The 22,779-nt window shown below is 46.1% G+C and overlaps 1 protein-coding gene across 50 annotated transcripts in view; it reads left to right on the top strand.

Annotated features, from left to right (window-relative positions):
• Positions 1-22,779, top strand: part of SORBS1 (sorbin and SH3 domain containing 1) — a 217,814-nt gene that overhangs the window by 177,444 nt on the left and 17,591 nt on the right. For 28 of the 50 annotated variants that reach the window (XM_080912804.1, XM_080912802.1, XM_080912809.1 and 25 more), the window contains 7 exons: positions 2,623-2,795; positions 5,373-5,458; positions 8,510-8,677; positions 12,435-12,481; positions 15,937-16,051; positions 16,178-16,303; positions 18,843-19,037. In XM_080912804.1, the coding sequence (XP_080768930.1) occupies positions 2,623-2,795; positions 5,373-5,458; positions 8,510-8,677; positions 12,435-12,481; positions 15,937-16,051; positions 16,178-16,303; positions 18,843-19,037 (910 nt within the window). Of the gene's footprint in view, positions 1-2,622; positions 2,796-5,372; positions 5,459-8,509; positions 8,678-12,434; positions 12,482-15,936; positions 16,052-16,177; positions 16,304-18,842; positions 19,038-20,327; positions 21,081-22,779 lie in introns of all 50 variants that reach the window. The other 22 variants (XM_080912808.1, XM_080912798.1, XM_080912799.1 and 19 more) reach the window with 1 other exon arrangement.

Below are 22,779 nucleotides of genomic sequence, written 5' to 3' on the forward strand. Positions count from 1 at the left end.
AATTCTGGGGGCACTTATCACCTGAACAGTGGGGACAACACTGTCATACCAAAGGGTCCTTTCTTCCTTGATTCCTGGGTTCTGGAACCACTTGCTCCTGGAGTCCTGACAGTTAACACTTGGTGGTAATGATGTCATGAAATTTTAATACCCTTGACTCCTGCACCCTGGGAACCACTGCCTCATTGGCCAGAGGGAAATATTCCTAGACACCATCAGAGAATATGATCTACATGGCATCCAGTGGTGTGACTAGGGTTCTGGTTCTGCTCTGCGGACCCTGCCTTGCTTTGACAGGCTCTCTAATCTATCAGTGCTTTATCTTCTTATCTGAAAACTGATGTGTGTGAGCGGGGAGGGGGGGGGTGGGGGGGTGGGGGGGTGGGGTGGGGAGAGAATTACCTGCAGGCAAGCACAATGCCTTTTATGTCATCAGGATTTTTTCCCTATTGTTGTCTGTAATAATGGGAACTCGGAGGCTGAGTTTTTGTATAAAATAAAGGGCAGGGCTTGTGGGATATGGACCGGTCCACCTGTGGTTTGACAGGAAGACAGATGGATATATGTGTGAGACGAAAGTTCCATTCTATGGTCCCTGGAGAACCTGGGTGTGGCTGACGTGTCTCCTCCAAGTCTTTTAACGTTTTTATGTATTTGATGATACAGTAAAGTACAGGGGGGTAAATGGATTCCATGAGGTCATAGGTCTTCAAAATTCAAATCTATGATGAAAACAGTAAACTGATTTCATTTGGATCAAAAGGGTATAGCAGAGGCCTATATGTTTTTATGAGACAGACATCTGGGTAATGGGGTAGAGGGAGGGGGAGAAAGAGACAGAATATGTGTCATGTTGATGCTCCAGCAGGTTAGACCACAGAAAAGCAGGTATGCAAAGGGAAGAATTCACTAAGTAAATACTTTGTGGGTTTTTTTTTCCTGTGCCTTACCTCATTCCAAAAAGAATTTATAGTAACTTAAAAGAATACCTAGATTTCAAAGAAGATAAAATAAATGAAGACCTAGAAAAATGGCTCAGTGGTTAGGAGTTCTTAGTGCTCTTGCAGAGGACCCATGTTGGCTACTAGCAGCTCACAACTGCCTGTAACTTCAGCTCCAGGGAATCCAATGCCTTCTTCTGGCTTCTTCTGTGAGCATCCGTGTGGCACATATTCAGGCACATGCAGGCAGGCACACACACATACATATAAAATAAAAATAAACAGATCTTTAAAAACATAAATGAAACAGGAGCTGGAGAGAAGGCTCAGCAATTAAAAATCCTTGTAGCCTCTCTAGAGGACCCAAGTTCAGTTCCCAGCACCCAGATGATGGTTCACAACCATTCATAACACAGGGTCCTAAAGATCTAGTACCCTCTTCTGACCACTGTGGGTACCAGGCATACATGTGGTGCACATACATACATGCAAGTAAAACATTTGTATACATATAACATACAAGTAAAACATTTGTATACATATACAAGTAAAACATTTGTATACATATAACATACAAGTAAAACATTTGTATACATATATAACATACATTTAAAAACAAAGTTCACACTTTAAAAGTAAACAAAGCACATAATGGGCAGTGGTGTGTGTTTATGATACATACTATCCGACTCTGCCAGCAGCTTTGACAGGAGTGAATGTCGGCCATTGTGGTGTATTCCACTGGTCCTAGCTACTGAGGAGTCTGAGGCAGGAAGATCACCCAAGCCAAAGGCTCAAAACAGTTCCAAGTTCGGATTTTCTCAGTTGCTGATTTTCCTAGAGGCCACAGATAGCTGGGGTCCTTCTTTTTACTGGTGATTTTGGCGTTTCTGTCAGCCAAAGTTCTCACACAACGTAACCCAGAAAAACCTAATCTAGGCCATGTATTTTAGCTGGCCGGCCACACTCAGATCTGTATCCTGTGTCCTTGTCCCTGGATGTACCATCTTGTATGTAGCCACTGGGCTCCCCATTATCCTACCCAGAGTTTTTTTTTGCTTGTTTGTGTGTTTGTTTAAAGATAGGATCTCACTGTGTAGCTCAGGGTGGCTTCAAACTTAACTCCTGCCTCAGCCTCCCAGGTGCTGGGATCCCAGGTTCTTACTTATTTTTTTTAAAGCACAAATGCATTCATTGCAATGTGGGAGTTTTCTTGCTTAGATTGTGTTTCTGTGGATCCAGGCCTGTTTGCAGAAATCTATGTCTAAATCAGTTGTTCTTAACCTTCTGAATGCACTTTAACACAGTTTAATACACTTTAATACAGTTCCTCATATTGTGGTAACCTCTAACCATAAAATTATTTTTGTTGCTACTTCATAACTCTAATTTTGCTACTATTATAAATTTCAATGTAAAAAAAAAATGTGTGTTTTTCAATGGTCTTACATGGATGGCCCCTGTGAAGAGTTTTCTTGAGCCTCAAAGGGGTTATGACCTACAGGTTGGAGAACCACCAGTCTAAATGAACAAGCCCTGAGCTTTCTCAGGTCTTTACCAGGAAAAGCAGTTTTCTTCTCCTCAGCTGGTGACAGACAGGTTTATGAAAAAGAATGTTAAACAAGCTAACTCTACCTTTCTCTCCCTCCCCTTTTCTCTTTTAAACTTACTTTCTTCATAGTATATACTCTTCCAACTTCCATGCAGTGAAGAGAGAATCAGATGGGACCCCCGGGGGTCTCGCTAGCTTGGAGAATGAGAGGCAGATTTATAAAAGTGTCTTGGAAGGTGGTGACATTCCTCTTCAGGGCCTGAGTGGGCTCAAGCGACCCTCCAGCTCAGCTTCCACTAAAGGTAACCGACAAGCCGAAGACTGCAGGCATGTCTCCTACATGCCTGTAACCTGAGTGTTGGCAGCGGGTGGACCTCCAGCCACAGGGACCAAGCTCTGCCTTTCCAGGGCCATGTCCAGGCCTTGTTCCCCTCACCTATTTTCTTGCCGGCCATTTTTCTTTCTGGTCTTAATGGTCTCCACCCACAACCTTGCTCTCTCTAAAACATCTCTCTCCTTTTTTTTTTGTTGTTGTTCTAATACCCCTTTCTTAGAAGTTAGCTGAGCCTCAGCCTTTCTTAACTGGCAGGGTGGCCATTTCTTTCGTTGCATCTTTGCGCTTGCTTTGCAGCACAAATTATTTTGCTTCGAGGAATCAGTTGGAGACTTTTTAAAGCCCTTATGACAGATGAGCATGTGACTTCTCCTCCCCCCTCCCTTTAAAAGCAGCTTTCAGCTTTAACCTAATGGGTGTGTTTATTTTATTCTGCATGCTTACCAGTGGATCGTAAAGGCGGGAATGCTCACATGATTTCTTCATCATCAGTTCATAGCCGAACGTTTCACACTAGCAATGCTTTAGGCCCCGGGTGTAAGCACAAGAAACCCCTGTCGGCTGCGAAAGCCTGCATTTCGGAGATCCTTCCTTCTAAATTCAAACCCAGGCTCTCGGCTCCCAGCGCTCTTTTGCAGGAACAGAAGAGTGTCCTGTTACCCTCAGAGAAGGCCCAGAGCTGTGAGAACCTTTGCATTTCTTTGAATGATTCCAAAAGAGGCCTCCCACTCCGAGTTGGGGGCAGCATCGAGAACCTGCTCATGCGCTCCCGGAGGGATTATGACAGCAGGTCCAGTAGCACCATGAGCCTACAGGAGTACAGCACCAACTCCAGGAGGCCCTGCCCTCTCTCCAGGAAGGCTGGACTGCATTTCTCCATGTTCTACCGAGACATGCACCAGATCAACCGAGCTGGCCTCTCCTTAGGCTCCATCTCCTCCTCAAGTGTGCGAGATCTTGCCTCCCACTTTGAAAGGAGCAACCTGACGTTAGCCAGGGGTGAGCTGGGCGCCAGCCAAGAGGGCTCAGAGCATATCCCCAAGCACACCGTGTCCTCCCGTATCACGGCCTTTGAGCAGCTCATTCAGCGGTCCCGGTCTATGCCATCCCTGGACTTCTCTGGCAGGCTGAGCAAGTCCCCGACACCTGTGCTCTCTAGAAGTGGCCTGACCTCAGCTCGTTCAGCGGAATCCCTCCTTGAGTCTACCAAGCTCCGTCCCAGAGAGATGGACGGGCTGGACCCCGGAGGGGTCTATGCGTCCCCGACATGTAGCAATATGGCGGACCATGCCTTGAGCTTCCGGACCCTTGTGCCCTCTGAGCCCCTTTCCATCTGCTCAGATGAGCTAGACCACTGCTCAAATGTTTCTAATGACAGCAGGGAGGGCAGCGGGGGCAGTGTTCACGGAGACTTCCCCAAACATCGCCTCAACAAGTGCAAGGGCACCTGCCCGGCTTCGTACACCCGGTTCACCACTATCCGGAAGCACGAGCAGCAGTCCTCCAGGCAGCCCGACTGGCGCTCGGATTCCAGGGGGGACAGGAACAGCCTCCTCAGAAACATCTACCTGATGAGCCCCCTCCCTTTTCGATTGAAAAAGCCCCTTCAACAGCACCCCAAACAGCCTCCCCCCAGTGACTCCTCAGGGTGCCCTGCTGGCCAGAAGGCAGACCTTCCCTGCCAGGGCCCTCAGGACCAGCCCCACTCTGCGGGGAAACCCCTGGTCCCCACTCGCCTGTCTTCCCGACACACCATGGCAAGGCTTAGCCACAACTCAGAATCCCCTCTGGACAGATCCGCAGGCCTGGAGGATTGCACAAGGGCCATTAATAACGGGAACCCTGTGCCCTGCTCAGACCATGGCTTGGACAGGAACAACAATCCACAAAGCGAACTGGCAGCGGCCCATGGAGGTGGCATTTTGTGTGTTTGACCAGTCTCACCTCCCCGTCTCCACTTGGCCTGCTCTGTCCCTCCCTCTGTGTGCTTCTGGTTTCATCTTCTGCCTTGTCTTTTGCTTCTGTTTGTTTTGCTTGGCAATTAACCATGGCTTGTAGTGGCTGCACTTCTTTAAAAACAAACCCCTCACCTCATTTAGACTAACCAACCAAACTGTTTCGAAAGAAAAATTGGCCGTTTAGCTCATACCCAAGAACTGGGTTCATTTGAACTCTCAAACCCCTGTTCACATTGATTCCCAGCCTCCCTGTGGTTTTTTGAGAGGCAGCCTCTCTCCGTGGCCCCGTGTGTATGTGAGTGTACGGTCTGTCCCTGTTATAGCCTGTGAGCCTCTTTGTGGGGACACTTAAAACGATGTCCCTTTCTTTGCTCACCTTTGGCCTTCTGGTGAGTTGTCTTTGTATCGGACCAGTTTGCAAGTAAATCCAAAAAGCAGGTGGGGTGGGGGCTTGGGGTTTTTCCCTTCAGAATTTGTCATTGAGTATTTATCAGCATTGTTTATAAATTTGATCATGATAGTAGGAAAAAAAACCTGCCATCCCACTAAGCCTTGGCTCGTTTTAACTCTACTGTATTGTTTTGAAGATTCGGAGTCACCAAGACATTTTATACCAGCTGATTACTTGGAGTCCACAGAAGAATTTATCCGGAGACGGCATGATGACAAAGAGGTAACTCTCCTTCCTGTCTTAGCCTCATTGCTCTTGTCCAGGGAGAAAAAAACAAAAACAAAACTGAACTCTCTGGACATCTTTCAGAAGGGTGGTGGGGTACAGGGACTAGAAGTAACGGTAGCTTTTCATGAACAGCTTTTTATAAGATTTTGAGCTCCGTTTATTCCTCTGTAGTTTATTTTCCCAGAAAGCAGGACTGACTGATTTCTGTACACCCACTGGGGTATCAGAGCCCCTCCCTCCAGCCTGTCCCAGGGAGGAAACACAGCCTGAACTGTAATTATAGCCTTGGAAGCTTTTTCCTCAGTACTTGGAAGCTTTTCACATCTTCCTCAGTACTGCCCGTGTTTAAGGTAATCCACCTTCCCATTTCTCCTCTACTCATAATTGGCGTGCAGCTTAGTTGCACTGGAGAGGATTGTAGTAGGAGAAATGGAAGGCCGAAGCACGGGTCACTCTGCAGCTTATAAACAGTGAGAAGTTGCTTGTGGTTCTGCCAGCTTTCACTTAGAAGGGAGATGCCCATGTGCGTGTTTGCGGACTGCATCCAAGAACTTCAGAGCCTGGGCATCTTCTTGGAGCTGCTGAAATGTGTCTATGTGGGATGACTGTCAGGGCCTGGAATAGAGCCTGTTCTGGGATATAGGAAAAGGGAACCCCGTATATTGGCTCGGTAGGCAGAATTTTCCCTTCTTCTGTGACAGAGCATTACAGTGCACATGCCCTGGCTGCACATTCCCGGGAAAGGGGGTCCCATAGATTAGATAAGTTCAGTGTCCACTTTCCTGTCACTTGTTAAGAGAGACAAGGATAACTTGGAACTGCTGGCAATGGGAAAGAATGTTCAAATATCACAACTCTCCCCGTGTCCTTTTCTGTGCTGATCTAGCTTGAGTGGTTCCAGAGTTTAGGTGGAGTTTCCTTAAGGATTTAAGGCAAGGCTGACTTTGAGGACTCTAATTATAATCATTGCTGCCAAACAGTAGGAAACAAACATGCCTCTCCTTGCCCTCCAGGCACAACTGCTGTCTACCAGAAGCCAGGGGAGGTGTTTTCAGGCCCAGAATTGTTTAAATAATCCAATCCGAAACTCAAATGATGAGTGTTTATCAGGACTCAGAGCAGATTTCCTTCTAGACATTTCTGTATGTTTTCTGTCAGAGACACCAAGTTTGCCCGCCATGAGAGGAAAGATGAAATTCCATTTTAGTAATAAAATGCTAGTGTTCAGTAGGGAAGGTTTGGTGGGAGAGTCTCACAGAGAGGATGTTGTGCTAATGTGGGTTAGCAGGGAATCCATTGGAAGCTGCATACTTACTGAGAGAAGCCTGCATCCTTGGTGATGCTTCGAGCGAGAAATGGTTCATCTTTCCTCATGGGAGCGGGCTTATGTGGCTAAAACACAGGCCTGGTGGATTCACTGCCTCAGGTTTAAGCCTTTCCCATTTGATATTCGTTCCATGACTCACGAACTATTAGCCAGAGCAGCCGTGCTTTTGAACAGGGCCTCCAGCATGAGTCTGTCTCCACGGCTGTAGAAACAGTACAGGAAGGAGTTTATGTCAGCTCACTATCGTTGACGCTGATGATAGCGTTTTTTTCAGAAAAGGAGACCCCGTCTGTTCTTGAAGGGCATTTCCTGGTCACCAAGCCAACCCCCTGTTTTATTCAACAAGGGTATGGCTCGAAAAGGGACGCCACCCAAAAGTGCTTGGCTAGAAACTAAGGCTCCACCTTCCAGGGACAGCACTTTTTCTGCACTGTGCTTAGAGAAGCACTTTCATCTTGTTTACTCTTTGTTATAGTTTTCTGGGTGCTGGAAGCCCCTTGGTTATTTGTTGAGTTGTTTTTTTGTGGACCCTAGAGGAAAACAGGGCCATTGTCCTTCAGAGTGGAGTGTCACATGAGTCACTTAGTTGTCTGCTGGAAGAAGATTTAGGTTTAACTGAGCTTGTTAAGAAACGCCAGTTCTAATAAATGCTTTCCCACAAGGAGTATTAATCCCAGGAATGAAAATTGCAGTGAAATAAGGAAGTGAATTAAAATTCTTTTCTATCGGGCCATTGGAATAGGCCATGAATGGTATTTGGTGAAAACCAAGACGAACTAATAGAAAAGGTCTTGAATAGCAATTGATGGTTATTTTCTTCTTAAGACATATCTTACTTAGTGTTTGAGAATTTTATGCAAATGTACATGTTTGGATCAAATCCCTTCCCCACTTCCTCTTTTCTCACTCATCCCATACCCCTCACCCCCACTCTCCCTACCAACCCTTTAATTTTTTAAACAGGGGTATCTGTTTCTTCTAACCCCAGATGCTGTTATTTTCTCTACTGTATTCTATATGGGTCCTTGAAACTCAGCTTCATTTCCCTGATGTAGAAGCAAGTCAGAGGGGCAGAAACAAGACCCTCCGTCAGCCACCGGAAGAGCCTTTGTTGCATATCCTGAAACTTAGGCCCAAGGGGAGAGTTGACTGTCCTGGGGGAAAAGTGTCACATTCTCTGAAAGAGGCAGCTCAACTATGTGGAGAACATGGCAGGATAGCTGAAAAAAAGAAACAAAAACATGACCTAGAGAGTCAAGACCCATAGTCTGAGAGCAATGGTATAGTCAGGGAAAACAGCATGCCCCATCCTGTCTTGGAAACACTTTACAAGCCCTAAGGCAGGTAGGAATGCCAGCTACCAACCAAACATGATTACAGTGCCTAGGCTATACCCTTGGGTCAACTGGCCTTTGTTGCCAGAAGTCCTGGGCTTTTTGGACTGAGCCCAGGGGTAGTCAGCCAGACAGAAAGGTCACGTAGAATCACGTGTCCCATATCCCAGTATCCCCATTTCCTTCTGGACAGTGCTTCCTACAAAGTGCATAGTGGATGGTTACCATGGGAACATAGAAGTTGTGTCCGTAAGTCCTTTTGACAGTGATCTTTAATGTCTCCTCCTTGTTCACCGATACCTTCTTCCTTAGTTGCTTTTATGGCCATTTTCCATTAAGCTGGACCAGATGATTCACTGTCCATCTTATGCAATTTCATGGCAGAAACTTTTAGCGGACCAGAGACGACTTAAGCGCGAGCAAGAAGAGGCCGATATTGCAGCTCGCCGCCACACAGGTGTCATCCCGACTCATCATCAGTTTATCACTAATGAGCGCTTTGGGGACCTCCTCAATATAGATGATACTGCAAAAAGGAAATCTGGGTTAGAGGTCTGTTTTGGTCGCCGCCAACTGCTGCTTGACCCAAAGCAATATTTGCCTTCCTTTGGCATATACTTAGTTCTCCAAACAGCGCCTGTCATCCTGGCTTTCTTAGCCTTGCTTTGGCTCTTTGTGGCTGGTGACTAGACATGAGCCCCACTACGTCCTGTGCTCTATATGTTAAGCATGCCTGGCTGTGGGACTGGGATCTGCTGGCGCACACGCGTACTGCATGCTTAGAGCATTGGCTGCCTCATGAGTCCAGTCCGCTCCATCCTGCATTTGACTGTGATACCATGTTTCATTGTGGTCTGCTTAGAAACCGTGTCCCTTCGGCCATGTGTCTCAGAAGCTCTGGTACAGACAACCCAAGAGTCTTCTGTAAAGAGATGGTTAACAAAACTTTCATTTTTAAAGTTACCTAGTGGCATTTTACAGCAGCGACAAAGGTCCCCAGACTTAGGGGCACTGCTGTTGAAAACACAGAACAGTATGGATTGCTCAGCCGTGCTGGGGCATTTCACTGAAGTTTGAAACTCTGACTTCAGCAGCTTGGGTAAACCCCCCGAGAGTATAAGAACAGTCTGAGAGAAACTTCATCTGCTCCCTCAGTTTTGACATTTCTAAGCTTAGACAACAGAAATTCAATATTCCAACAGGAGTGAAGAGCAAGAGTGTAGTGGCTTCATCCAGCTCTTGCCTCCCACATCAATGTCAGTTTGGGAGCTCAAGAGCCAGCTCTTGAGTGAGAATTACATCCTGCTATATGACCTTACAAAGCCCTGCTGAGCCAGTCTTCTCAGGGAGTGTCTGTGGCATATTGAACTAGGCCTTTTAGGCTGGAGGAAGTGACCCCAGGAACTAGTTTTATGATCTGTTAGTATAACCAACTTTCCGTCTTTCAAGTGACAGAGTATCATTGACTTTTTTTTTTTTTAAGAAACGAAAGGTCCCTGGGAAGAAGTATTAAGGGGGAGAAAAGAATTTGACCTAAATAAGGAAATTGGGGGGGGGGGGAGAGTAGGGGCAGATTCTAAAGTATGAAAAAAAAAGTGGAAATGTAACCAGAAAAAAAAAGGTAGCAAGTGTCAGTCTACTGTGAGTGACAGGCAGCTTCTTGGTGGACAGTGAGATGGCTCCTTCACAGAACAGTCCTGCTTCGAAAGCTCCACTGCTCACGCGCCCCATTCAAAGGTCTGCCTGAGTGTGGGGAAGAAGCCGGCAGCCTGCAGAACCGCCTTAGGGGTATGTGAGCCTGTCAGTGTTGCTCAGCAGGAGCATCTGTGGCAAGGGAGGCACACTCTTCGTTTTATATATATATATAGATAGATAGATATAGATATAGATAGATAGATAGATAGATAGATAGATATAGATATAGATATAGATATATATGCATATGAGTATACTGTGGCTCTATTCAGACACACCAGAAAAGGGCATCAGATCCCATTACAGATGGTTGTGAGCCACCATGTGGTTGCTGGGACTTAAACTCAGGACCTCTGGAAGAGCAACCAGTGCTCTTAACCACTGAGCCATCTCTCCAGCCCTGCACGCCCTTCTTACTGGCCCTGCCTTTCCTCCAGAATGGCATTTCCCAAATTGTGTCAGAACCCCTAAAGACATGAAAATGCAGAGTCCTACATCCCTCCTGTGATGTTTGGACCTGGGGTGGGATCTAAGAATTTACAAGTTTGTAAGTTTGATGCTTTGGTATTTCCAGGCCCACATAAAGAACCACTGCCCTTTAGCTGACTAACAGAACTGGGGCAGTGAGACCAGCAAGTGTGGGTACACTGTGGTGTGTGGATGCATTTCACTCCCAGCGGGAGTCAGCAGCCACAAATTTTGTGTCACACTTTCCCTGTGTAGAGTGTGTCTTTTGGGGAAGCTGTTAGTATAAAATCACCTTTGTACATAGTTATATGTCAGCCACATATATAAGGTGCATAGCCTTAATCCCAGTGCCTGGGATATAGAGGTAGGAGGACCAGGAGTTCAGAGTTATTCAGAGAAGGAACATTTGCCACCGTGGTATAAATTTTATGATGTTCACACAGCCGCATAGCTGGGTGACATGGGTAATCCATCTCCTAGTGTGATTTCTATGAGGTTTTTTTTTTTTTTAACGTATTTTTGGTCTTCAGGTTTCCTATTGTGAACATTGCTGTCTGTCCTCACTCTCACATTTGTTCTGCTCCTGTTTTCCCACAACCATTAGAAAGCATTCCATAAACATAGGCGTTAGGCTGATATGATATTAACTCGATTATAACGTGGCTATTGAGTTGCCCCCTAACTAGTATGTATACAGAGAGATGGGAACTGCAGTAGGAAAATACAGGATGAAAAGTTCATGGGAAGAGCCAATTGTAAGTACACCCCTGTGATCTCGAAGCTTGGGAGGAGGATCCAAAGTTCAAGGCCAGCCTAGGATCCAGTAAAAACAGAAACTTAGAACAAAGCACAAAAATTCCTGTGGTGCAGTGTGAACCCTAGAGCACCCCCATGAAGCCCAAGCCAAGAAGCCTGAAAATGTAGGGCATATGACTAAACACCTAGAATAGTGTGATGATGCTATTGGGTGCCTTTTCTCACCTCGGCTCCATTTCCCCTCCCCCTCTGCCCTTCTCTTCTACTCTGGTAGAGGGCCTACCAGTCCTTTCCTTCATGCTGTCTTCCTAGACAGAGGCCTTGAGCTGAAGAGGTCAGAGGCACTTCCATAGAAATAGCTTGTGCATGTGATTTCAAAAACGCCATGTGGCCCTTTGAAAACAAAACTGGTTAAAATAACCACTTTTAAGAGCAAAGAAGAAAGGGATGTAAGTCGGTAAAGGTGAAGCTCTTGCCAGAGTTGGGGCTGGACAAATTCCAGGCTGAGATTAACACATAAATGTACTTAGTTGGGACAGGAGAGGTGACAGAAATAGACATTTAGGTGTCACTGGGGATATGACCACAAGCCTTCGCCCAGGTTAGGGAGAGAGATTTGATGTACTAGACAATTGAGAGCCAAAACCAACTTCAAAGCAAAACCGTGAAGGGTGGAAGAATCTGTGGAATGTTATTTGTGCTCCTGGGTGACAGTAGATTAGACTGAGGAGAAGGTAAAGTCAAAGGGAGCTTTGTGTCTGTGGGAAGCAGAGGTCAGGCCCAGAGCAACAGGGTTTTGGGCGAACAGACTGGGGTGTGAGTTACTGACAGACTTAATGAGAATGTGGGGACAGCTCGGCCTGGCTTTCCAACCTGGGTTGTCTAGGAGAAAGGAGCTGCCACACTGGGATGGAGTAGGAGGGTAGAGACATACTCAGGGTTTACCCCAGCTTTTTCCGATAATGTCACAGACTGTAGGGGCGGACATATGGAATGCAAGATGATCTGACAGGTGAGCCAGACTGTGGCTCTCAGTTCCTAACTTGCACCAGGTAAATAGAAGGTGTCCCACAGGAGTGAGATGATAGGTAAGGCTTGTCTGAAGACTTCTGGCTGACAGTAGCCATGATCATCCTGCCTGAGGGGCTTTTCAAACCATCTCTTATGTATAAGTGGCCTTCCTGAAGGACAATTTCTATGCATGGCGCAGCTGACAAAGCACCCGCTATCAGGTTGATGGGGTCAGGTGCTGCAGTCTTGCCTGGATTTTTAAACCAACATGAACTGGTTAGAGGTGGATCTCTCTGCTTCGCTTTCTAGAATCTTGTGAAAAATGGTCTCATCGTTTGTCAATCGTGATTTCTAACTTCGCCTTTTTTCTTGTGTTTAGATGAGACCTGCTCGAGCCAAATTTGACTTTAAAGCTCAGACGCTGAAGTAAGTGCCGTTGGTCACACTTGTCTTCTTAGCTGCCTCTTTGGAAATACTGTTTGCTTAGGGCAGAGAGTTGGGGTAGACAACTGTTGCTTCACAGAGATAGGAAATACACACAGTAAGCAGTGGGTGATACGTGCCAGCACCGTTACATCACATGCCTTCACTCATTCAACTCTGAGTCAGCACTGTGGAGTAGATACTATTCTTTCCACTTCTAAAACTCAGGAAACCAGTATGAACCAGGTGATAGAGTCAGGATTCAAACCCAGCACCTTGGCATCTGAGACTCTTTCCTATGCTCTGTCTCCCCTTTCTGTTTACTTGACAAGGTTGCTGCGTGATCTGACCCAGCCTTTGGTAGATGGAATCAGAATATAATTTGGCCTTTTTTCTTTCTTTTTTTTCTTTTCTTTTTTTCTTTCTTGTAGTGTTCCCAAAGGAGGAAGGAAGCCCAGGGGGGATTAACTTTTCTCTAAATGTGTTCCTCTGAGTGTTCATCCTGCAGGATGCTCCTAAAACAACAAAACCAAAGAACGAGTGTTGTAGAAATGAGTCAGATACAGCTCATGGTATATTTAGGACTCTCCCCCCTGGAGAGATGGGCTGGCTTTGGAGTTCAGAGACAAAAACCGATCTGCTTATTTAGCCCAAATTTAGGTGACCAGGGAACCTTTCTATTTGCTGTGGAACATAGTTTGGGAAATGTTTCCATAGACAGGTTCCAGAAGAACTTGATAGCTTTTTTTTTTTTTTTTTTTTTTTTGCTAATTATGGATTAAAACAGACCGTGGGTTTTCTTTGGCAGCTGAAGGTAACATGGCCAGCCATGTCCCATTGTCTTGCTGACAGGAGGCACCACATCTGGGGATACGAGGGCGAGGGCGTGCTCCCATTCAGGAGTGAGGGGGGGAAACAATGCCTTTGGGCCATCAACCTTGTTTCCCATTTCTTCCAACACAAAAGAAATGGCCAGGCCAAATTTGTCGAACACAGACGTGAATCCAGAGTTGGTTAGATTTGAATGTATTACTCCACTTCCTTAGGTTGCTACAAGAACCTAAGGATGGCTGTGTGTGTGTGTGTGTGTGTGTGTGTGTGTGTGTGTACTTTAGATTTAGAAAGTTGTGACTCTGCCACTCACATCTCTGTAACTATCTATCGCCAGTTTATCAATGTCTCTCACCCAGAGTTTTCCTCATTTGTAAGATGAGACTAAAACTGCCCCCTTGCAAAGAGACTAAGCAGAGTAAGCCAGTAAGATGTTTTGCACATTGTAACAGAAGTCCATACTCAAAAGTACGGCATCTACCATCCTCATATTTGAACCAGAGAAAGAGTAACAAAGACATATGGATTAACTGGTACTTCAGTCAAGGAGAATAATTTCCATCTTTTTAGAATTCATTTTAAAAGTCCTGCCCCCCCAACACACCCCCTGTTGAGTAACTAATCAGATAGACGAAGTAGAAGGCCAGAGGTCCATGGACTGTCATTTATCAATACTGCTAATGCCAGAGAGCAGCGCCTGCCTCATGTTCCCATCATGGCATGCTGCCTTGGTAACAAATCTATCCCATGGTTGGTAGTCCATGCTTGGCTAAGGATAGATCTTTATGAATGCGTCTTATTCCTGACATTAGGGACTGTTGTATGATAGGGGCAGGGGGTTGGTTTTGGAACCTGAAGTTTGCAGATGAACATGTTGCCTTGCAACAATGAAAGGCTATACAGATCTGAAAGTGTCTTGTACTGTTCATTCCCAGTCCTCTAACACTACGCCTGGGTGTGTGGATGTTGTGGGAGCTGAGCGTATGGCCTGAAGGACTGCACTGGTGAAACCACTTTCCTGGAGACTACTTCCTGGTTTTCTCCACTGAAGGGGTGGGTCAGACCAAGTTGCTGCCTAACTAAGTAAACAGGGACTTTATATAGAAAGAGGTCAGGTGCCACAGGGCCTAGAAGCCAGGCTTCTGGTCCTGAGGTGCACGAGAAAAGACATCAGCCTCACGATGTCTATGTTCATCTTTCTCAGAGTAGTGAATCTTTGCCAACACACTGTACGACACCCAAAGGCAGGTTCAGAACACATCAAGGAGAGGACTTTGGGAAAGGACCAGCCAGAGACAGTTCCTTTTCCCAAAGGTGAAGATCCTGCATCCTTTTTGTGGACTTAGGTTTGGAATCAACTCCCAACACAGGATCCCCACAAGCCTCTTTAGGATGCTTTTATCCAGCTGGGAGCCAAGAATTTATAAATTTTCCAGCTGTGTCCTATATAGGGCTTCCTGCAAAGCTGCCACACCCCTTCCAAATGACATTGGGTTAGAGAATATATATATATATATATATATATATATATATATATATATATATTCAAGGATATTGAATATATATTCAAGTTATGATTTTGTTCTGTTCTCACTTTGTTTACAATGTATTCATTTTTCTCCCGAAAACAAAGAGCCCTGGTTAGATGTGAATACTGTCAGAGCTGAGGCAAACAAAGAGATGGGTGTGGGAGAAAGAATTGGGAGGTGGGGGGAAAGACACAAAAAGCATTTGAAAGAGCATCCATTCTTCTTCCTCACTCATATTTCCCATGCTGAGAAGGAAGGCATGATTCCAGGGCGTGCGCCTTGAGTAAGATGCTGTCTGTGGTCAAAAAGGAACATTGTCACCGAGAGTTCAAGCTTCCTGACCAAGTCCCAGAACTAGTAAATTTTTGAATTTGGCCTGAACTCAAACTGCCTAACTTCAGAGCTTCCTAGTCCAGGCTGATGGAGACAGATGGTGAAGGAGGGGGATGGGTAGAAGGTACCAGAATGTCATAACCTGAAGTGGTCCAGGCATGCCTAGGTGTAGCACACAAGGGGCAGTGAAAGTATCCAACGGGAGAGATTTTACCATTTAATAAATATAAATTAAGGCTGCTAGGGCTGGAGAGATGGCTCAGTGGTTAAAAGCACTGACAGTTCTTCCAGGGGCCCTGAGTTCAAATCCCAGCAACCGCATGGTGGCTCATAACCATCTGTGTAGTGGAATCTGATGCCCTCTTCTGGTGTGTCTGAAGACAGATACAATGTACTTATCTACATAAAATAAATAAATCTTTTTTAAAAAATGGCTGCTGAGCTCCACCCTGGTGTCTCTAAGACAGAATTTCCCCCCAAAATGCATTAGGAAAATCACAATAAACTCTTATGGGCTCTAAGCACTCCAGTGCTAGTAAGTGTGTGTGTGTGTGTGTGTGTGTGTGTGTGTGTGTGTGTGTGTGTTGACACCCATCCCATAAAAGACTAGAAAACTACCAGACAATTGGGATTCTCACTTTCAAGGATGGAGCCTCCCATCTTCTCGAACTCTTTCCCCTTTGACTGCATGTACTAATAACTGAAGTGTCTCCACCATGAACATTTTGAAACATCTGCTAAAAGGCAATAACCTTCCATCAACAGGGAGCTGCCCCTGCAGAAAGGAGACATTGTTTACATCTACAAACAGATTGATCAGAACTGGTATGAAGGTGAACACCATGGCCGGGTGGGAATCTTCCCACGCACCTATATCGAGGTACCACAATCCACAGCTCCATCCTTCTCAAGAGAAGCCCAACATGCCTAACGTGCCATTTTCTTACCATGTCCTCTGTTCTCTTCTTCCCCTGGCTCTTCTCTTTCGCTTTCTTTCCATTCTCAGCTTCTTCCTCCAGCTGAGAAGGCTCAGCCCAGAAAGTTGGCGCCCATACAGGTTTTGGAATATGGAGAAGCCATTGCAAAATTTAACTTTAATGGTGATACACAAGTAGAAATGTCTTTCCGAAAGGTAAGCCACATATCTCATCCTGGCTTTGGGGCTTTGAATGATGCTGTTATCTCAGAGATGTGATGTTGCTATGGCTATCAATCTGTAGCCTCAATAACGGTGGATTGATCAAAAATTGAAATTAGGAGAACCAGAGGCCTTTCTGACATGAGATTATATTTATTTTTATTTTATATGTGTGAGTGTTTTGCCTGCGTGTGTAGCACATACTTGCAGTGCCTGTGAAGGCCAGAAGAAGCTGTTGGATTCTCCAGAACTGGAGTTATACAGGGTTGAGAACCACCACATGGGTTCTGAAAAACAAAACCCCAGATCCTCTGGAAGAGCAGATAGAACTCTTAATCACTGAGCTATTTATCCATCTCCCAAGACGATTTTTAAATTACTTACACAACTCAGTTTAGCCACATTGAGTTTACCTATTAAAGCCAGTATTTATGGCATCTTAGACATCATATATTAACTGTATTTAGTCAACATTTAGTGATGAGTGTTGTGCTGATGAGTTGATTTAGGTTTATAATGTCTCCATAAACCAAGTGGGGAGACATTGTTACCAGGAGGAAAGTCAAGTTACCAGAGTCTCAGTTTGTGTGGAGGTGAATACATGATCTGAGCCTCCACTGCCTCATGAAAAACCACGGAGAGCAGAGGCCTGTTCAGAGTGTTGTGAGAGACTTGAACGAAGCAGTGTGACTTGGGCCAGGTGGGAGCAGTTCTTGTGGAACTCAGTGACTGCAGGTACTCTGTGGGTGGTGGGATGGTAGGGGGAGGGGCAGGCCTCTTCCTCCCCCTGATTTAGACATTCTCCACATGTCATAGTTCTCTGACTTGCTGAGGTTAGGAAAACCACTAATTTTATTGAGGATCAAGAGACATTAAGGAGTGCCTTGGAAATAGATAAGCAACCTTAAGCAAAAAAGAAACTAGATGTTTCCTGATTGCCCATTGTCAGGGAACTCTTGATTACATTGTTGCACATGTGGAAAGAGACTACCAAGAGTGGTCAGTAAAGTTTTTATAACGTCTGCACAAATGGAGAATTGCATGAAGCCTTGTTCCATAAACCTGTGATCCCCATGCTGTGAGGCAGAGGCAAGGGGATGATAGTGAGCCCAAGGGCATCCTGGCTATGAAGCCAGATTGTGTGTGTGTGTGAGTGTGCGTACGTATGTGTGTGTGTCTTCTCGATAAGGATGCTTCATTCTATATCATTAAGTATCAAAAAGTGTGCAGGTGAGAGCGCAGTGGTCTACCTGATGGAGTTCTCAGCATACAGACTTTAAGACACAAGTTAAATCTCTAGAACTCACGCAAGTGCACATGTTGGTCTCTGACCTCTACAGGTACTGTCACACATGTGTCCCCTCATACCCACCATAAACATGATAATAATAACAAAATAAATTTGGGGGAAAGCCACTTACAAAAATCAAAATACAGTACATACTCAATTTCCATAAGGGAAGGCGGCAAGTGTAATTCGCATGCATTGAAGTAAATCTGGAAAGCACCAATGTATGACCAGTGGGAATCCCTAGAGAGCATGGCAGGGCACGGTTGTTTCTGGCTTTATGTTTATTCTTATTCTGACTTTTTCTGTAACATAAAAATACAGACCAGAAAAGAATATAGAGAACCTTCTGAGGGCTAGGTGAGATGGGCAGAGACTCTAGCTGCCAAGAATGAGAACCCGACTCCAGCAAGTTGTCCTCTGACCTCAACCTGCGCATTGTGGGGCTAGAACCCACTCTCCAACTGCACGCACAAAACTATGTATAAGATAGTGTGTGTATGTATAATCATATATGAGAGAGAGAACCTTCTGAGTTGGGTGTGGTGGTTTCCACCTGTAATCCTCGCATGCAGAAGGTTGCAGAAGACCGTCATGAGGTGAAGGCCAGCCTGGGCTGCATAAGTGAGTGGGCCCTGTCTCAAAAAAAAAAAAAAAAAAAAGAAAGAAAGAAAGAAAGAAAAAAAGAAAGGCTATAGAGGTGGTTCAAGGGTTAAGAGCACTTGCTGTTCTTGCAGAGGATATAGGTTCTGTTCTCAGCACCCACATGGTGGTTCACAACCATCCTTATCTCTAGCTCCAGATGCCCTCTTCTGATCTCCACAGGCACTAGACAAGCTCATGGTACACTTAATTACATGTGGAAAAAATGTTCATACAAATACAATTAGTTCAAAATACTGTAATACTAAAAGAACAACTTAAAATGCAACCCTCCAGGGCCTTTACCTTGCAGATAAAGTCTGGATATGTGACCAGTTTATTCTAAAGAAGTCTTAGACACTACAGTTGCCTTCTAGCTACAGGGCGTGAACCTGGGCTCTTTACTAAAATGCTTAACCCCTTGGTTAAGGAAGCTCTACTGTGTTAGCATCCGCAACCTAGCACTGCATCCGAAGCCAATAGAGATGGCTCTCCTGAACATAAGAGTGTGAGAAAGGATACAGGTCAGTGTGGGATACAGGTAGAGACCTCCAATGGGCTGCAGTGTGGTGCTTTAAGACCTCTTGCTTGGCTGTCTTCCAGGGGGAGAGGATCACGCTGCTCCGACAGGTGGATGAGAACTGGTACGAAGGGAGGATCCCTGGGACATCCCGCCAAGGCATTTTCCCTATCACCTACGTAGATGTGCTAAAGAGGCCATTGGTGAAAACCCCTGTGGATTACATCGACCTGCCTTATTCTTCTTCCCCAAGTCGCAGTGCCACTGTGAGCCCACAGGTATCTAAGCTTTCAAACTCAGCTTGACATTTTCATCCTCAGCTGTGTTAACCACACACACACACACACACAAAGCCTCTCCGATGCTCTGATTAAGAGCTACCTAGAGCAGGGCAGGCTGGGAGTTATGTTCATACATGTCTGTGGTATTTTCCTAGCACTATAAGATACAGGAAGGAAAGGGAAGAGTTTAAGATAGTTGCTATAGGGGTAAAGTGAAAGGAAAGAAAGGCCAATGAAATATTGCATCCCCATGAAACTGGTGGTGTGTAGAGCGTGCCCCTGTGGCCCGGCATGCTTCTCTGTGCAATACTGTCCATCAAGACTGGGTCCCAGAGGACAGTGGTTGGGAGATAATTTCCTGTTCTCATCCTTAGGCATATAGACCAGAATCAAAGTGCTTCTGCAAGCCCTCCCTGGACTCATGTTAGAAACGAAACTTTGAGTGTGTCAGTCTCTACTGGGTCAAGAGGGAGTAGTTTAATAGGCATAGTAACATGGTTGCTTTTCTGAACTTTAATTATGAGCATAATTGTTTAAAATATCATTCCAAAGCCAATAGGCAAAATAAGGAAGGGTGGCATTCTGTGGAATGAAATGGAGGGTGATGGCTGAAAGACCGTGGGACCTGGCAGTGCTGACACGGTACCTATTTCCTCCTGTCCTCTATCATTTCGTCCCCTCCCCGTGCTGGCCACCGACACAGCAGATAGCACTGGGCACAAAGCATTAGCTTTTGTGAACATCCAGCCATCTCACATGAGCGGCCGTGAGACCGGACTGGGCATAAGAGCACAGGGAATTTACACTTGACCATGGCCGAGAGTGATTGCAAAACAAAGTGACCACACACTTCATGCTTCTGTGTGGAAGACTCGGCAGAGTTGAAGGAAGGGCTCGGAAGGAGGCTGTCCACCTAACCCTACAGTTTTGGGTCTGGGCTGTGGTTGCAATAATGGTTTAGTTGGCTGGGGCGGAGCACTTCCTGGCTTTTCCTTTGAAATGTGACTCTGCAAAGCAGCCCGGCACTACCCACAACTGTGGGTGGGAGCCTTTCCCATCTCCACGCCCCCCTGCCTGCACACACTCACGTATCCACCCAGCCACTTTGCAGTCTCTCCCAGCCTCAGCAGATGATTTCTGTTCTGGACCCCAGGGGTTCCGCTCATCATCCTCTCTGTTTCATTCTTCCTTGTGCCCCTGTGGTGGTTTCCCTCCTTTCCTTTATGCTGACACTTTTATCTCTGCTTCTTTCTTTTGTTTTCTCCTCTCTCCTTTTCTTTTTTGAAGTGTACTAGTCACAGCCAGCTCATCATACCAGCCCCTCCATCTCTACCCCACCCCCGCCGAGCCCTGTCCCCTGAGATGCACGCCATCACCTCTGAGTGGATCTCTCTGACCGTTGGGGTCCCAGGCAGGCGTTCTCTGGCCATGACACCCCCCTTGCCTCCTCTGCCTGAGGCTTCTGTCTATGACATGGACCGATTGGCCTTGTCAGCAAGGGCCCGCCCCTCCTTGCCACTCAGCCTTCCCTATTCAAGTTGGTCAGATCACTCCACCCTGCGCTCAGTGGTCTCCCCAATGGCCCTGCCTCCACCCCACAAAGCCTACTCACTGGCACCCAGTGCCCAGTCTCCTCTTCACGTCAATGGAGATGGTGGTATTCACATGCGCCAAGATGGCTTCTCCCAGCCACCACTTGGGAACTCTGATAGGGTCATCTCAGAGCTTAGTGATGCCTTTAGCAGCCAGAGCAGGAGACAGCCCTGGCGAGAAGATGGACCATATGACAGGAAGGCAGAGAGCGAGGCAGGTGAGAGATGCCCTGGTGGACCCAAGATCTCTAAGAAGAGCTGCTTGAAACCTTCAGACGTGGTCAGGTGCCTGAGTTCTGAGCAGAGACTCTCAGAGTTCCACACTCCTGAGGACAGCCAGTCCTGCAAGCCTCTGGGTAGCCCTTTCCCAGCGTGGGAGACTGGGCCACCAGAGCTTCACAGAGGTGTCGAGGCTGACAGGAAGGCTGCTCAGAGTGGTGTGAGCCAGGTAGGCCTGAAGCATGACTGGTGGGCCTTGGCCTCTTGCTTAGCATGGTGGGCCAGACCAGATGTCTTGCCACTGGTCTATAACTGAGGCCAAGTGGGTGCCTGTGAGATCTGTTTGCTTGCCTTAGACGCAAAGGGATGACCAAGAGGGAATGGAGGGGCTATGGACTAGGCATTGGCTGGGGATAGTTTAGAGAAATGTATTCTAGCATCTTGAGATGATTTGAAAGTATTCCTCCACTGACACCTGCTGCCCTGTACAGAAGCCCTTGAGCAGGAAAGCCTTCTTTGTACCCCATTCATGTCCTTGAGAATGTCCTTGGTCTGCTTTGACTAACACGGCTGAGAACACCCAGGCTTTGGTGTGTGGTGTGCTTTTCTTGTGAGATGCGCTGTTTCCATAACTTCTGGTGTTCAGTTTTGTCGGGTGTTTGTCTTGTCTCGTTTTGTGTGGGACTGAAGGGATATGTTCACAGTGATCTGAAACATTTTGGGTCTTCAGAGGTAGCAAGGTGCAGGGGCTTCTGATGATGTGGTTGAGGTCACTGAATGGGTGTCCTAGGTTTTGAGTCAGGGTTCTTCTAAGTGAACTACAAAGATTTCAGCATATAAATCACGGTTGACTTTGGGTATTTTGAGGGGACATCAATTTGATAACTAGACAGGTGATTATTCAGTTCTGTTTGTGTTATTTAGTTATTTGATCCAGAAAGTCAAAGACTTTGGGTAACTTTTCCTTAGTAACTAGATTTGAGTACCAACTCTGTCTAACTGCTATGATGAGAATTGTTCTCCCTCTCAGAGACTCAGCTTCCTGAAATGAAGCTAACTTCCCTCATAGCGTGGTCCAGAAAATTCCTTGAAATAATACATGCAGGTGCTAAGCACAAGCACTTTGTAAAGGAAGATAGAACCACCATCATGGGTGATCTAAAACTGCTTCTAGGACCAGGGACATTCCAGAACCACAGTAGAATCAGGTGTGTTCCTGAAGCCATCTCTGAGTTGTCTGTCACTTGTTAGATATAGTCCCCACAGTGGACTATGCTCCTCTCAGACCATTACTTCTGTTTCCCTTGGTAGCTCTGTTTGTTTTCTGAGGATTCGTTCGAGGTGCCTGTTACTGGTTTATGGACAGGATCCAGAAGTTGTTAAATCTCTTTCTTGAGTGGCCCATATCCACTGTGGGTGACACGTTTATGTCACCTGGTCAGTAAAAAGAGCACTGCAGCAGGCTGGACCTCCACAGGCCTGTGTGTCTGGTGTGGAGATCACTGAGGGTGATCAAGTGTGTGGTACTTTATGTGGAATTGGGCTTAGACTACATAAAGTTAGCAAGATCTGAACATGCCCCACATCAACACACACACACACACACACACATACACACACACAAACAAACACACACACTCAGAGAAAGAGAGAGAGAGAGAGAAAAGGGGGGACTGGGAGGCCCTTGTTACTCATATGTAAAGTAGGGGTGAGAAAAAACAGTCCATCCCTTCCTGGTCAGGTTACTGTGATGATCAGTAAAACAGTGGATATCAGTAGAGTACTTGGCATATGGCCAGTCTTCATTAGATAGGGCTTTCTGCTCTGATGGCTGGATATGGTTGCCCCATGTCCTAGTGCAGGGCTCTGGGACTCTTAAAGAAAAGTGTCCATCTGATTAAGAGGAATAAAGTTGTTCATTGGAAGAG

Source organism: Micromys minutus, assembly GCF_963924665.1.
Source record: "Micromys minutus genome assembly, chromosome: 2".
Taxonomy (NCBI): Eukaryota; Metazoa; Chordata; class Mammalia; order Rodentia; family Muridae; genus Micromys; species Micromys minutus.